At 43.8% G+C, this 14,781-nt stretch overlaps 1 protein-coding gene across 1 annotated transcript in view; it reads right to left on the reverse strand.

Annotated features, from left to right (window-relative positions):
• LOC111954059 (glutamate receptor ionotropic, kainate 2) overlaps positions 1–14,781 on the reverse strand; it is a 132,280-nt gene that overhangs the window by 18,699 nt on the left and 98,800 nt on the right. Inside the window, exons 12-14 of the mRNA XM_070435734.1 lie at positions 9,282–9,400; positions 6,177–6,394; positions 5,285–5,510 (exon numbers count right to left, since the gene is read on the reverse strand). Coding sequence (XP_070291835.1) covers positions 5,285–5,510; positions 6,177–6,394; positions 9,282–9,400 — 563 coding nt within the window. The remainder of the gene's footprint in view (positions 1–5,284; positions 5,511–6,176; positions 6,395–9,281; positions 9,401–14,781) is intronic.

The following is a 14,781-nucleotide window of genomic DNA, read 5'->3' on the forward strand; positions in this document are numbered from 1 at the left end:
AAGAGTTTTTCTTAATTTTTACTGTTTTCTACATTGTAGAATAATAGTGAATATTCAAAACTATGAAATAACACATATGGAATCATGTAGTAACCAAAAAAGTAAAAAGAAATCGAAACAAATTTATATTTGACATTCTTCAAAAAGTCACCCTTTGCCTTGATGACAGCTTTGCACGCTATTGGCATTCTCTCAACCATCTTCACCAGGAATGCTTTTCAAACAGTCTTGAACGAGGTCCCACATATGCTGAGCACTTGTTAGCTGCTTTTCCTTCACTCTGAGGTCCAACTCATCCCAGACCATCTCAGTTTGGTTGAGGTCGGGGGATTGTGGAGGCCAGGTCATCTGATTCAGCTCTCCATCACTCTCCTTCTTGGTAAAATAGACCTTACACAGCCTGGAGGTGTGTTGGGTCATTGTCCTGTTGAAAAACAAATTATAGTCCCACTAAACCCAACCCAGATGGGATGGCATATCACTACAGAATGCTGTGGTAGCCATGCTGGTTAAGTGTGCCTTAAATTCTAAATAAATCACACACAGTGTCACCAGCAAAGCACCCCAACACCATAACACATCCTCCTCCATGGAAATACACATGCGGAGATCATCTGTTCACCTACACTGCATCTCATAAAGACATGGCGGTTGGAACCAAAAATCTCCAAGTTGGACTCCACAGCAAAGGACATTTTCCACCGGTCTAATGTCCATTGCTCATATTTCTTGGCCCAAGCAAGTCTCTTCATGTTATTGGTGTCCTTTAGTAGTGGTTTCTTTGCAGCAGTTCGACCATGAAGGCTTGATTCACGCAGTCTCCTCTGAACAGTTGATGTTAAGATGTGTCTGTTACTTGAACTCTGTGAAGCATTTATTTGGGCTGGTAACAATAATGAACGTATCCTCTGCAGCAGAGGTAACTCTGGGTCTTCCTTTCCTGTGGCGGTCCTCATGAGAGACAGTTTCATCATAGTGCTTGATGGTTTTTAAGACGTCACTTGTAGAAACTTTCAGAGTTCTTGAAATGTTTTCAGATTGACTGACCTTCATGTCTTAAAGTAATGATGGACTGTCATTTCTCTTTGTTTATTTCAGCTGTTCTTGCCATAATATGGACTTGATGTTTTACCAAATAGGGCTATTTTCTGTATACCCCTCTACCCTGTCTCAACACAACTGATTGTCTCAAATGCCTTAAGAAGGAAAGAAATTCCACAAATTAACTTTTAAGAAGACACACCTGTTAATCAAATCAAATCAAATGTTATTGGTCACAGATGTTAATGCGAGTGTAGCGAAAATGCTTGTGCTTCTAGTTCCGACAGTGCAGTAATATCTAACAAGTAATCTAACTCTTTCACAACAACTACCTAATACACACAAGTGTAAAGGGATGAATAAGAATATGCACATATAAATACAGGTGAAGTCGGAGGTTTACATACACCTTAGCCAAATAAATTTAAACTCAGTTTTTCACAATTCCTGACATTTAATCACAGTAAAAATTCCCTGTCTTAGGTCAGTTAGGATCGCCACTTTATTTTAAGAATGTGAAATGTCAGAATAATAGTAGAGAGAATGATTTATTTCAGCTTTTATTTCTTTCATCACATTCCCAGTGGGTCAGAAGTTTACATACACTCAATTAGTATTTGGTAGCATTGCCTTTAAATTGTTTAACTTGGGTCAAATGTTTCCGGTAGCCTTCCGCAAGCTTCCCACAATAAGTTGGGTGAATTTTTGCCCATTCCTCCTGACAGAGCTGGTGTAACTGAGTCAGGTTTGTAGGCCTCCTTGCTCACACACACTTTTCAGTTCTGCCCACACATTTTCTATGGGATTGAGGTCAGGGCTTTGTGATGGCCACTCCAATACCTTGACTTTGTTGTCCTTAAGCCATTTGCCACAACGTTGGAAGTATGCTTGGGGTCATTGTCCATTTGGAAGACCCATTTGCGACCAAGCTTTTTTTTCAATTTTTTGAAAAACAAAGCAGTGCGACACAAACAACAACACAGAGTTACAAATGGAATAAACAAACATACAGTCAATAACTTTAACTTCCTGACTGATGTCTTGAGATGTTGCTTCAAGATATCCACATCATTTCCCCTCCTCATAATGCCATCTATTTTGGAAAGTGCACCAGTGCGCTGTTGCGCCTTCTTCACCACGCTGTCTGTGTGGGTGGACCATTTCAGTTTGTCCGTGATGTGTACCCCGAGGAACTTAAAACTTTCCACCTTCTCCACTACTGTCCCGTTGATGTGGATAGGGGGGTGCTCCCTCTGCTGTTTCCTGAAGTCCACAATAATTTCCTTTGTTTTGTTGACGTTGAGTGTGAGGTTATTTTCCTGACACCACACTCCGAGGGTCCTCACCTCCTCCCTGTAGGCCGTCTCGTCGTCGTTGGTAATCAAGCCTACCACTGTAGTGTCATCTGCAAACTTGATGATTGAGTTGGAGGCGTGCATGGCCACGCAGTCATGGGTGAACAGGGAGTACAGGAGAAGGCTGAGAACGCACCCTTGTGGTGCCCCAGTGTTGAGGATCAATGTTGTTTGTTTCCTACCCTCACCACCTGGGGGCGGCTCGTCAGACGGTCCAGGACCCAGTTGCACAAGGCGGGGTCGAGACCCAGGGTCTTGAGCTTAATAACGAGTTTGGAGGGTACTATGGTGTTGAATGCTGAGCTGTAATTGATGAACAGCATTCTTACATAGGTATTCCTCTTGTCCAGATGGGTTAGGGCAGTGTGCAGTGTGATTGCGATTGCGTCGTCTGTGGACCTATTGGGGCGGTAGGAAAATTGGAGTGGGTCTAGGGCAGGGGTCGGGAACCTATGGCTCCCGAGCCAGGTGTGGCTCTTTTGATGATTGCATCTGGCTCGCAGATATTTTTATTAAATGATACTGGCCTACGTTGGCCYTTGCTAGGTAAAACAGGTAAACGCCTCCTTTTGAATCAGTCTGCTCGGTCATTAGCTCAAAGCTAACCCTTCGACGAAGAAGATGGCGAAAAGAAAAAAAGATGACGAGTATCGTACATTTCAGGACGAATGGACCGAAGAATTCGCCTTTGTGGAGAGAGCAGGTTCTGCGGTGTGTCTAATTTGCAATGACAAAATTACATDGATGAAACGGTCGAATGTAAAGCGGCACTTCGACACGCGCCATGCTACCTTTGCATCAAAATACCCTGCGGGAGACAGCAGAAAGAAAGCGTGCCAAGAGCTACTGAGCAGGGTGCAAGCTAGCCAGCAGCAACTCCGCGTATGGACCCTGCAAGGTGACTATAATTCCGCTAGCTTTGCTGGATCTTTAGCAATAGTGAGGAACGGAAAACCATTCACAGATGGTGAGTATGCTAAAACGTTCATGCTGGATGTAGCCAATCAACTTTTTGATGATCTTCCGAACAAAGACAAGATAATTAAACGGATACAAGACATGCCTCTGTCGGCAAGAACTGTTCATGATCGTACCATCGTGATGGCAAACAAAGTGGAGGAAACGCAAGTGAAGGACATAAATGCAGCGCCGTTCTTTTCCCTGGCTTTGGATGAGTCAACAGACGTGAGCCATTTGTCGCAGTTCAGCGTGATTGCAAGATATGCTGTTGGTGACACACTGCGCGAAGAAAGTCTTGCAGTTCTGCCATTAAAAGGGTCCACAAGAGGTGAGGATTTATTTAAGTCTTTCATGGAGTTTGCTCAAGAAAAAAATCTACCTATGGATAAACTTCTCTCAGTGTGTACTGATGGTGCTCCGTGTATGGTGGGGAATAAAAAAGGATTTGTGGCGCTTCTCCGTGAACATGAAAATAGACCCATCCTAAGTTTCCATTGCATTCTACACCAGGAGGCACTTTGTGCTCAGATGTGTGACCGGCAGTTTGGGGAAGTGATGTCACTGGTCATTCGTGTGATCAACTTTATTGTTGCTCGAGCCTTAAATGATCGCCAGTTTAAAACACTGCTGGATGAAGTTGGAAATAACTATCCTGGTCTGCTTTTGCACAGCAATGTGCGTTGGTTGTGCGTTGGTTGTCAAGAGGGAAGGTGCTTAGCCGTTTTGCGGCTTGCCTGAAAGAAATAAAATATATTATATGGCTCTCACTGAAATAAATTTCCAAATGTTTTGCTTTCATGGCTCTCTTAGTCAAAAAGGTTCCCGACCCCTGGTCTAGGGTATCAGGTAGGGTGGAGGTGATATGATCCTTGACTTGTCTCTCAAAGCACTTCATGATGACAGAAGTGAGTGCTACGGGGCGATAGTCGTTTAGCTCAGTTACTTTAGCTTTCTTGGGTACAGGAACAATGGTGGCCCTCTTGAAGCATGTGGGCACAGCAGACTGGGATAGGGATTGATTGAATATGTCCGTAAACACACCAGCCAGCTGGTCTCGCATGCTCTGAGGACGTGGCTAGGGATGCTGTCTAGGTATATAGGTACCGCCTTTACATGAGATTTTGTTCATTATTATCCGAAATATGATATGTTTCAGGAATACGGGCCCAGCACCTTCTCTGTTGTACAGAATCTTTACAGGCCAAGGAAAAAAGTTGTCCCAACAGAAAAAGATGGTTATGTGTGGTGGATTATCATATACCGTACGTGTCAAGTGGAACAGTGTTAACACATTCCAACTGAAATGCCAGAGCTAAATCTGTTACTTCGTGATCCTGTAGCAATCTATGTCGGGCATGGTATTTTCACATTTCAAGCTGTACAAATCAAATAAAAGTTTATTATAAGTACAATTATCTTAATGTGTAGAGAAATCCTAGATACTGTGTGAAATTCCGAAATGTTTCTTATTGTCCATTTCCCCTTCACTTTAACCCTTACCTCCTGACCTCATTCATGACACTTCCTTGTTCGGCCCTTTCAGTTATGCATACAGTGCGTTATCACTATCTATCTCCAACAATCTAAACTCCAACCGTCATTTATCAGCTTACTCTGATATTTATTTTTATTTGACCTTTATTTAACTAGGCAAGTCAGTTAAGAACAAATTCTTATTTTCAATGACGGCCTAGGTACAGTGGGTTAACTGCCTTGTTCAGGGACAGAACGACAGATTTTTACCTTGTCAGCTTGGCGATTCGATCTGGCAACCTTTCGGATACTAGTCCAACGCTCTAACCACTAGGCTACCTGCCGCCCCAATAACATACATTGCCATTGACAGGTAGAAGGGGATATAGGAGATATAAGCGATTTAGCCAATATGGATGATAGACTATATAGACAACAAGGACAATAGACGTTACCCATGGGTGTCCCCACTCCGTAGGCCTTGGAGTCCATGAGGCCTCCTATCTGGGTGAGGTTGCAGTTGCGCTGGGTGACGAACTCGATGGTGGTGGACTCCATGAGGAAGGCGTAGTCTGAGGTGAGCACGCGCTGGATTCCTGCGTCTATGTCTTTCACCATCACTGACGATCGCCGGCTGTTCATGAACTCCCACATCTTATCGTAGGTGGAGATCTTAGTCTTCTGAGAAGCGACCGGAGGAAGAAAATGTGACAGATGAATTCCAACTCTTCTAATGATAGTAATGAATAAATGATTAGATGTACAGTACATAGCGCTGGCCTTTTCCAGTAGCTCAAAGTGATTGACATAGTATGTGGAAATGACCTTATCAAATCAAATCCAATGTTATTGGTCACTTACACGTGTTGAGCAGATGTTATTGCGGGTATAGCGAAATGCTTGTGATCATCGCCAATAAGAGTCTAGTTGCTCTAAAGCAGGGTTGAGTCCAACCCTTCTTCTAGAGATCTGCTGTTCTGCAAGCTTTCGCTCCAACACAAATATAGCATACCTGATTCTACTAAATGGCTCCTCATCAGAACCTTAACCAGCTGAATCAGGTGTGTTACATTTGAGTTGGAGCAGATGCCTTTTTCCACAGCAGACACCTATTAAAATGACTAGCACTTTCCATGTCAATGTGACCTTGTCAAATAAAGTGTTACCATGCTTGATTAAACGGCATTGCAAGAAGTACGATGTAAAGAACAACAAAATAACTTTTGTGAAAAATATAAATATTTTCAACAGCATAATAAAACACAGTTTGAACTGGTTTCTCCACAACCACAACGCCTCAGAGGGCCACTTGTCGCGTACAGCCCAATAGTTCGCCCAGCTAGCTACCTTAAAGAAGGTCATGGTTGATCCGTCCTCCACCACTCCGTACAGGATCTTGGTCTGTTTGGCCAGGTCGTCGGCTGAGTCGATGGGCGACTCCATGCGCTCCACGGTGAGGAAGGCAGCCAGGTTGGCCGTGTAGGAGGAGATGATGATCAGGGTGAAGAACCACCAGATGCCTCCGACAATCCTGGTGGACAGGGCCTTGGGCATGAGCTCTGAGCCTGTGTTAGAAGGGGAGGAAAGGGGGGTAGGAAGTAGAGACAGATAAACAGACTTCCAGAAGATGCAGCTGGGAGAAGATAGTATCTCCATGGAGAAGATATCCACACACTGTAGTGGGTAGCATCTACAAAGATCTGTGGGAGTTGTTTGGGCTGTATATTGAGTTGTTTGGGGTGTATATTGTGCACTGTGGATCTCCCGGAAGTAGGCCGAATCCAGGCACCTGAGACAGTCCGTCTGAGACCAAGAATGGTTGATAGGTGTTATACTAAAGCTAGGACTTGGGAATTAAGGGTCTGGTTTCCCAGACCAGATTAAGCCCACTCCTGGACTAAAAGCATGTTGAATGAAGAATATCCATTGACAGAGAATTTTTGTTCTAAAATAGGCTTCACCTGGTCCAAGAAAGGTGTACTCATTCAACTTACCGTCCGTTATCACAAATGAGTCACATCTTTGAACTTACATGTTAACATTTTACAATAAGCTACTTTTGTGGAAACAGACAACCTGGATGGGTCTGACTGTCATGTACCCAAGATAACCTCACATCCTGACCCCATGTCCCACTACTCTCTGGGTGCTGATTGGCTGTGGGCAATGGGAGAGTACTCAGTGTAGTGGCACATGACACCAACCTGTCATTGTTTTTTTTGTTTTTTTTGATGGGGTGGATCACCTTCAACATTGCAAATAGGTAGCGGCTTCTATTAACGTAATTTTTTTACATAATTTCCAATCCCACATATATATTTTTTATAAATATATATTTTTTATATACACACTACCGGTCAAAAGTTTTAGAACACCTACTCAATCAAGACTTTTTTTATTTTTATGATTTTCTACATTGTAGAATAATAGTGAAGACATCAAAACTATGAAATAACACATATGGAATCATGTAGTAACCAAACAAGTATAAGCCAAATGAAATTATATTTTATATTTGAGATTCTTCAAAGTAGCCACCCTTTGCCTTGATGACAGCTTTGCACACTCTTGGGAACTCTCTCAACCAGCTTCATGAAGAATGCTTTTCCCACAGTCTTGAAGGAGTTCCCACATATGCTGAGCACTTGTTGGCTTCTTTTCCTTCACTCTGCGGTTCAACTCATCCCAAACCATCTCAATTGGATTGAGGTCATCTGATGCAGCACTCCATCACTCTCCTTCTTGGTCAAATAGCCCTTACACAGCCTGGAGGTTTTTGGATCATTGTCCTGTTGAAAAACAAATGATATTCCCACTAAACGCAAGCCAGAAGGGGGTGACGTCGCTGCAGAATACTACAGTAGCCATGCTGGTTAAGTGTGCCTTGAATTCTAAATAAATCACAGAAATGTCACCAGCAAAGCACACCATCAGAACCTCCTCCTCCATGCTTCACGTGGGAACCACACATGCGGAGATCTTCCGTTCACCTACTCTGCGTCTCACAAAGACATGGCGGTTGGAACCAAAATCTCAAATTCCACTCAGACGTTTTTATATATACAGTAATCCCTCGTTTATCGCGGGGGTTACGTTCCGAAAATGACCCGCGATAAGTGAAATCCGCGAAATAGAAAACTTTTTTTTTTTTTTTACAATTAGCAACTATTACATGTATACAAATACAGTGACTCACGTGTAGGCCGTTTCATGCTCTTCAGACTGGGCCGCTGCATCCTGACTGCGCTCTGCAGTGTTCTCTTCTTCTGAAGCCCGCGGTGCAGGTGTGTTTGTCGGGAGAAGAACATAGTGATAGGCAGCTGTTGTCGCTCTTTTCTTCTTTTGCAAAAAGATCCTTGTACACCGACATGCCACCATCGATTACGTTGGAGAACTGTAATGAACGGCTCATCAAAGGGTCCCATTCCTCAGCTACTCGCTTAAGTTCAGTGGCCATTCGCACCATGGTTGCTAAGCGACCAAGCGTTAGTCCTTCCTCCTCATCTCTCGTGTCCTCTTCTCCCTCTTCTCTTTCATCGTCGCTTTGTGGCTTTGTCATTTCTGCCAGCTCTGCATCGGTCAGCGGCTGGCGTCTTTTATGTACGTACACATAACTGCACGAGACGACAAAATGATAGCACAATTCGTAGCGTTTTGATACAAGAAGCGGGAGTGAGTTTTTAGCGAATCAGAATGCAGAGCACAATGCACACCAAAAAAAAAAAAAAATGCATTATGAAAATCCGCGAAATAGCGAATCCGCGATAAGTGAACCGCGAAGTGGCGAGGGATCACTGTATATATATTTTTTCCTTTATTATTTTCCCCTAACCCTATAACCCCTCCCCTAATTGGAGTAAACTAATGGACAACAACACTTAGGCTTCTACTTCCAGCTTATACACTATATACATTTTACGTACACAGTATATTTTACATTAGTTCTCTTTTGTTTGTTTTTAGGCCCATCCTTCATATCCTTCATATTATTATTATTTGTCCCACTTTAATTGAGCTGCATCTTTTAAGGCTAAACTAAGCCTTTTATAAGCCCTTTATAAAGCACGTATAGATGCTTTGTAACTCTTCTTTCCACCTATACTATTAAGAAAAAATTGTTCCAAAATTGTTCTACGGCTGTCCCCATATGAGAACCATTTTTGGCTCCAGGTAGAACCCTTTTGGGTTCCATGTAGAACCCTCTGTGGAAAGGGTCTACATGGAACCCAAAAGGGTTCTACCTGGAACCAAAAGGGTTCTACCTGGAACCAAAAAGGGTTCACCTATGTAAACAGTCAAAGTTTTCGATAGCACTTTTTTTTCTAAGTGTAGCAGCACACACCCAGAGACCCCTGTGTGTAGCCCGGAGCCTGGCCTAAAACATTGGCCCTTGGCGCCCAGAGAGAGTAGGACACAGAGATAGCCACAGCACCAGCAGGCTGAGGCAACTACCTTGCTGCATGAGAGCCCCGACGCCGAACCAGAAACTATTGAGCAGTGTAAAATTGTTTTCCACCACGTCCGAGTCTGGGTTGCACGGATGCGGGTTGTACCACTCGTACGGGCTGAACCTGTGGTTGAAGAGAACACACAGACAGTTCAGTCAAACAGAATAACATTAGTGGCCTCTACAATCTCTTCTCTATCCAGTTAAACACACAAAATTCCTTTACTTAAAAAAAAAAGAACATCGCTTGAGTTCGATTTCTTAAAAATAGATATATGTATATCCAGAGTCATATTTCTGTTAGGCTGAGAGAGGATCTCATGTCAGATGATTTGGAACTAATATGGCTACAGGTTAATCTACTCCACCTAAAGCCTATTCTTGTAGGAAGTTTCTATAGACCAACAAGTGCTAAAAGTCAGTATTTGGACTATATAATATGTGTGAAATGTTGGATAATGTATGTGATATCAACAGAGTTGATGACTGATTGTCATCAAGCTGCCTACTCAAAAAGAAGCTCCAAGCTGTAACCAGTGCTTGCAATCTGGTTCAAGTTCAGTCAACCTACCTGGGTATTTACAAACAAAACATGAACTAAATCATCCACATGTATTGATCACATCTTTACTAATGTTGCAGAAATGTTCTCTAAAACGATTGGCGTGCGCCAATCAAGAAACGGACTGTTAGAACTGCAAAATCCCCATGGATAGATGACGAATTGAAAAACAATATGGCTGAGAGGGATGAGGCAAAGGGAATAGCAAAAAAGTCTGACAACACAGCTGACTGGCAAACATACAGTCAAATGAGAAATCAAGTAAATAAACTAAACAAAAAGAAGAAGAAATTTACTATGGAACAAGGATAAATTATATAAAGAATGATAATAAACAGCTCTGCAGTAATTTAAAAGAAATTCTAGGCAAAAAAGCAATCTTGGTTCCATCCTTCATTGAGGCAGATGGCTTGTTCATAACTAAACCGTTTGATATTGTCAACCACTTTAGTAACTTTTTTGTTGATAAGATTAGCAAACTTAGGTATGACATGCAAACAACAAATGCTGAGCCTTCATAGTCATGCATAATGGACTAAATAATGAAAGACAAGCACTGTAGTTTTGAGTTCAACAAAGGGGGTGTGGAAGAGGTGATATTTTTTTGCAATCTATAAATAAGGCCAAACCATCTGGAACCGACAACCTGGATGGTAAACTGCTGAGGTTGGTAGCGGAACACATTGTGACTCCTGTTTGCCACATTTGAAATTTAAGCCTAGAATACAGTGTGGGCCCTCAGACATGGAGGGAGGAAAGGTCATTCCACTACCCAAGAATAGCAGAGCACCCTTTAATGGTTTTAACAGCCGACCAATCAGCCTGTTACAAGTGCTTAGCAAACTTTTAGAAAAAAATGTGTCTGATCAAATACAAAGTTATTTTACAGAAAACAAATGAACAACAGAGTTTCAGCATGCTTATAGGGAAGTGCACCCAACATGCTCGGCGCTGACACAAACAACAGATGATTGGCTGAAGGAAATTGTCTCTGCCTAGCCTCTGTCTCTGCCTAGCCTCTGTCTCTGCCTAGCCTCTGTCTCTGCCTAGCCTCTGTCTCTGCCTAGCCTCTGTCTCTGCCTCCCCTGTCTCCACTGGGATTCTCTGCCTCTGACCCTATTTCGGGGGTTCAGTCACTGGCTTACTAGTAATCCTCCATGCCATCCCTAGGAGGGGTGCGTCATTTGAGTGGGTCGAGTCACTGATGTGATCTTCCTGTCCAGTTTTGCACCCCCTCTGGCTTGTGCGGTGGAGGAGATCTTTGTGGGCTATACTCAGCCTTGTCTCAGGGCAGTACATTGGTGGTCTGTTGATATCCCTCTAGTGGTGTGGGGGCTGTGCTTTGGCAAAGTGGGTGGGGTTATATCCTTCCTGGTTGGCACTGTCCGGGGCTATCGTCAGATTGGGCCACAGTGTCCCTCGACCCCCCCGTCTCAGCCTCCAGTATCTATGCTGCAATAGTCTATGTGCCAGCGGGCTAGGGTCATTCTGTTATATCTGGTGTAATTCTCCTGTCTTATCTGGTGTCCTGTGTGAATTTAAGTATGCTCCCTCTAATTCTCTCTCTCTTCCTCTCTCCCTCACGGAGGACCTGAGCACCTGGACCATACCTCAGGACTACCTGGCCTGATGACTCCTGGCTGTCCCCAGTCCACCTGGTCAACTGTTCTGCCTGCGGCTAAGGAACGCTGATCTGTTCACCGGACGTGCTACCATGTCCCGGACCTGCTGTTTTCGACTCTCTTTCTCTACCGCACCTGCTGTCTCGACCTCTGAATGCTTAGCTATGAAAAGCCAACTTCTATTTACTCCTGAAGTGCTGACCTATTGCACCCTCTACAACCTCTGTGATTATTATTTGACCCTGTTGGTTGTCTATGAACGTTTGAACATCTTGAAGAACAAACTGGCCTTAATGGCCATGTACTCTTATAATCTCCACCAGGCAGAAAAGGACTGGCCACCCCTCAAAGCCGGGTTCCTCTCTAGGTTTCTTCCTAGGTTCCTGCCTTTGTAGGGAGTTTTTTCTAGCCACCGTGCTTCTACATCTGTATTGCTTGTTGTTTGGGGTTTTAGGCTGGGTCTCTGTATAGCACTTGGTGACAATTCATTTGATTGTGGGAGCTGTTTTGTTAGACTTCAGTGCAGCTTTTGATATCATTGATCATAACTTATTGCTGAAAAAACTTAGGTGTTATGGATTTGCATCCTCTGCCTTATTATGGATTGACAGTTAGCTATCTAATAGAACACAGAGGGTTTTCGTTAATGGAAGCCTCTCTCATGAAAATTCAGTTGAGTGTGGTGTACCTCGGGGCAGCCGGCTATGGCCATTATTGTTTTCTAATTTTACAAATGCCCTTCCACTGACCTTGAATAAAGCCTGTGTGTCTATGTACGCTGATGATAGTATACACGTCAGCTGCAACAGTAAAATAAATAACTGAGACACTTAACATAGAATAGGTAACTAGCAATAGTGGTGAACCTACTGTATAGGCCTTCAGTGGTGAACTTATATGCCTTCAGTGGTGAACGTATAGGCCTTCAGTGGAGAACCTATAGGCTTTCAGTGGTGAACCTATAGGCCTTCAGTGGTGAACCTATAGGCCTTCAGTGGTGAACCTATAGGCCTTCAGTGGAGAACCTATAGGCCTTCAGTGGTGACAGGTCATAGTAGGGCCTTCAGTGAGAACCTATAGGCCTTCTCAGTGGTGAACCTATAGGCCTTCAGTGGAGTGAACCTATAGGCTTCAGTGGTGAACTTATAGGCCTATCATAGTGGAGAACCTATAGGCCTTCAGTGGTGAACTATAGGCTTCAGTGGTGAACCTATAGGCCTTCAGTGGAGACCTATAGGCCTTCATGTGGTGGAACCTATAGGCCTTCAGTGGGTGAACCTATAGGCCTTCAGTGGTGAACTTATAGGCCTTCCTTGGTGAACCTATAGGCCTTCAGTGGAGAACTTATAGGCCTTCCTTGGTGAACCTAGTGTGTGACAGGTTTGTGATTCTGAAAGGACAGCAACGGTAATACCAGTGCACTCATGTAGGAGAGAGCACTTTTTGAAAAACACAAAGTGTCAGTGGTGTAGTGGAGGGTATATGCAGGTATAAACCGTATACCCACTTTTTTTTCAGTGGGCATTGCTTATACTCACTTTTTAATCCCTATTTATGCATATCAAAGTAGTGTGGTGGAGGTATACGATCAATGATGTAGTACAATAGATAAATCATGCACAAAGTTGCCTACACAATTGCAAAGCACGTGAAATATATTCACATATGCGCCGCACACATAGCCTAGTTTCAGCATAATTTCATCTGCAGGCAGTAAGTGTGCAGCTCTCAACTTGTTTTGTCATGGAGCAGCTCACAGAAGAATGACATCTGTATCCGGTAGGGTAGGAAAGATGTTTCAACTTATCTACCAGTAAATGCTAACTAAGGCAACAATGGGTATGCAAACCAGGTATTGAAATAGTCAGAAGTGTTGGTTAGTAGGCTATTTGTGATGTGCAATTGTCATCATGTGCTGTTTGCATCAGGGGCGTAGACATGGATGGGCCTCGGTGGACAGAGGCCCACCTACTGGGGAGCCAGGCCCTCACAGGCCCACCCAATTAGATTGATGTGGTTTAAGCATTGTTGTGGAATTAGACCATCACATTTTTCAGTGGTGAACCTTTAAAAGAAAAAAGGTATGATTTTGAGAGTGAAAATCTGAATAATCTATAGGAGAAAAAAACCACAGGAAAACATAGGATTTTTATAAATCCCCTCGCACGGTGCCCGCAGCCGGACAAGTTTCTCATGTCTTCTGGAGGGAAATGCTGTAGGAATTCTCAACCGGTGCCGCTCATTCAGCCGACAGAAACTTTCAACCGGTTCTTCCCATTAAGCAGCGAGTCGGAGTCAGAGGCCGAGCCTTCTCTGATCTCTACTCCTCCCGTTACGGGGTCTGAGACGCCGAAGCCTCCCACCATTAGCTCTGACAAATTGAAAACCCTAGTCATTGGCGACTCCATTACCCGTAGTATTAGACTTAAAACGAATCATCCAGCGATCATACACTGTTTACCAGGGAGCAGGGCTACTGTCGTTAAGGCTAATCTGAAGATGGTGCTGGCTAAAGCTAAAACTGGCGAGTGTAGAGAGTATAGAGATATTGTTATCCACGTCGGCACCAACGATTTTAGGATGAAACAGTCAGAGGTCACCAAGCGCAACATAGCTTCAGCATGGAAATCAGCTACAAAGATGTGTCGGCATCGAGTAATTGTCTCTGGCCCCCTTCCAGTTAGGGGGAGTGATGAGCTCTACAGCAGAGTCTCACAACTCAATCGCTGGTTGAAAACTGTTTTCTGCCCCTCCCAAAAGATAGAATTTGTAGATAATTGGCCCTCTTTCTGGGACTCACTCACAAACAGGACCAAGCTTGGCCTGTTGAGGAGTGACGGACTCCATCCTAGCTGGAGGGGTGCTCTCATCTTATCTACGAACATAGACAGGGCTCTAACTCCTCTAGCTCCACAATGAGATAGGGTGCAGGCTGGTTAGCCAGCCTGCCAGCTTAGTGGAGTCTGCCACTAGCACAGTCAGTGTAGTCAGCTCAGCTATCCCATTGAGACCGTGTCTGTGCCTCGATCTAGGTTGGGCAAAACTAAACATGGCGGTGTTCGCCTTAGCAATCTCACTGGAATAAAGACCTCCTCCATTCCTGCCATTATTGAAAGAGATCGTGATACCTCACATCTCAAATAGGGCTACTTAATGTTAGATCCTCACTCCAAGGCAGTTATAGTCAATGAACTAATCACTGATCATAATCTTGATGTGATTGGCCTGACTGAAACATGGCTTAAGCCTGATGAATTTACTTGTGTAAAATGAGGCCTCACCTCCGGTTACACTATGGACCATATCCCCACGCATCCCGCA

Source organism: Salvelinus sp. IW2-2015, linkage group LG28 (assembly GCF_002910315.2).
Source record: "Salvelinus sp. IW2-2015 linkage group LG28, ASM291031v2, whole genome shotgun sequence".
Lineage (NCBI taxonomy): Eukaryota > Metazoa > Chordata > Actinopteri > Salmoniformes > Salmonidae > Salvelinus > Salvelinus sp. IW2-2015.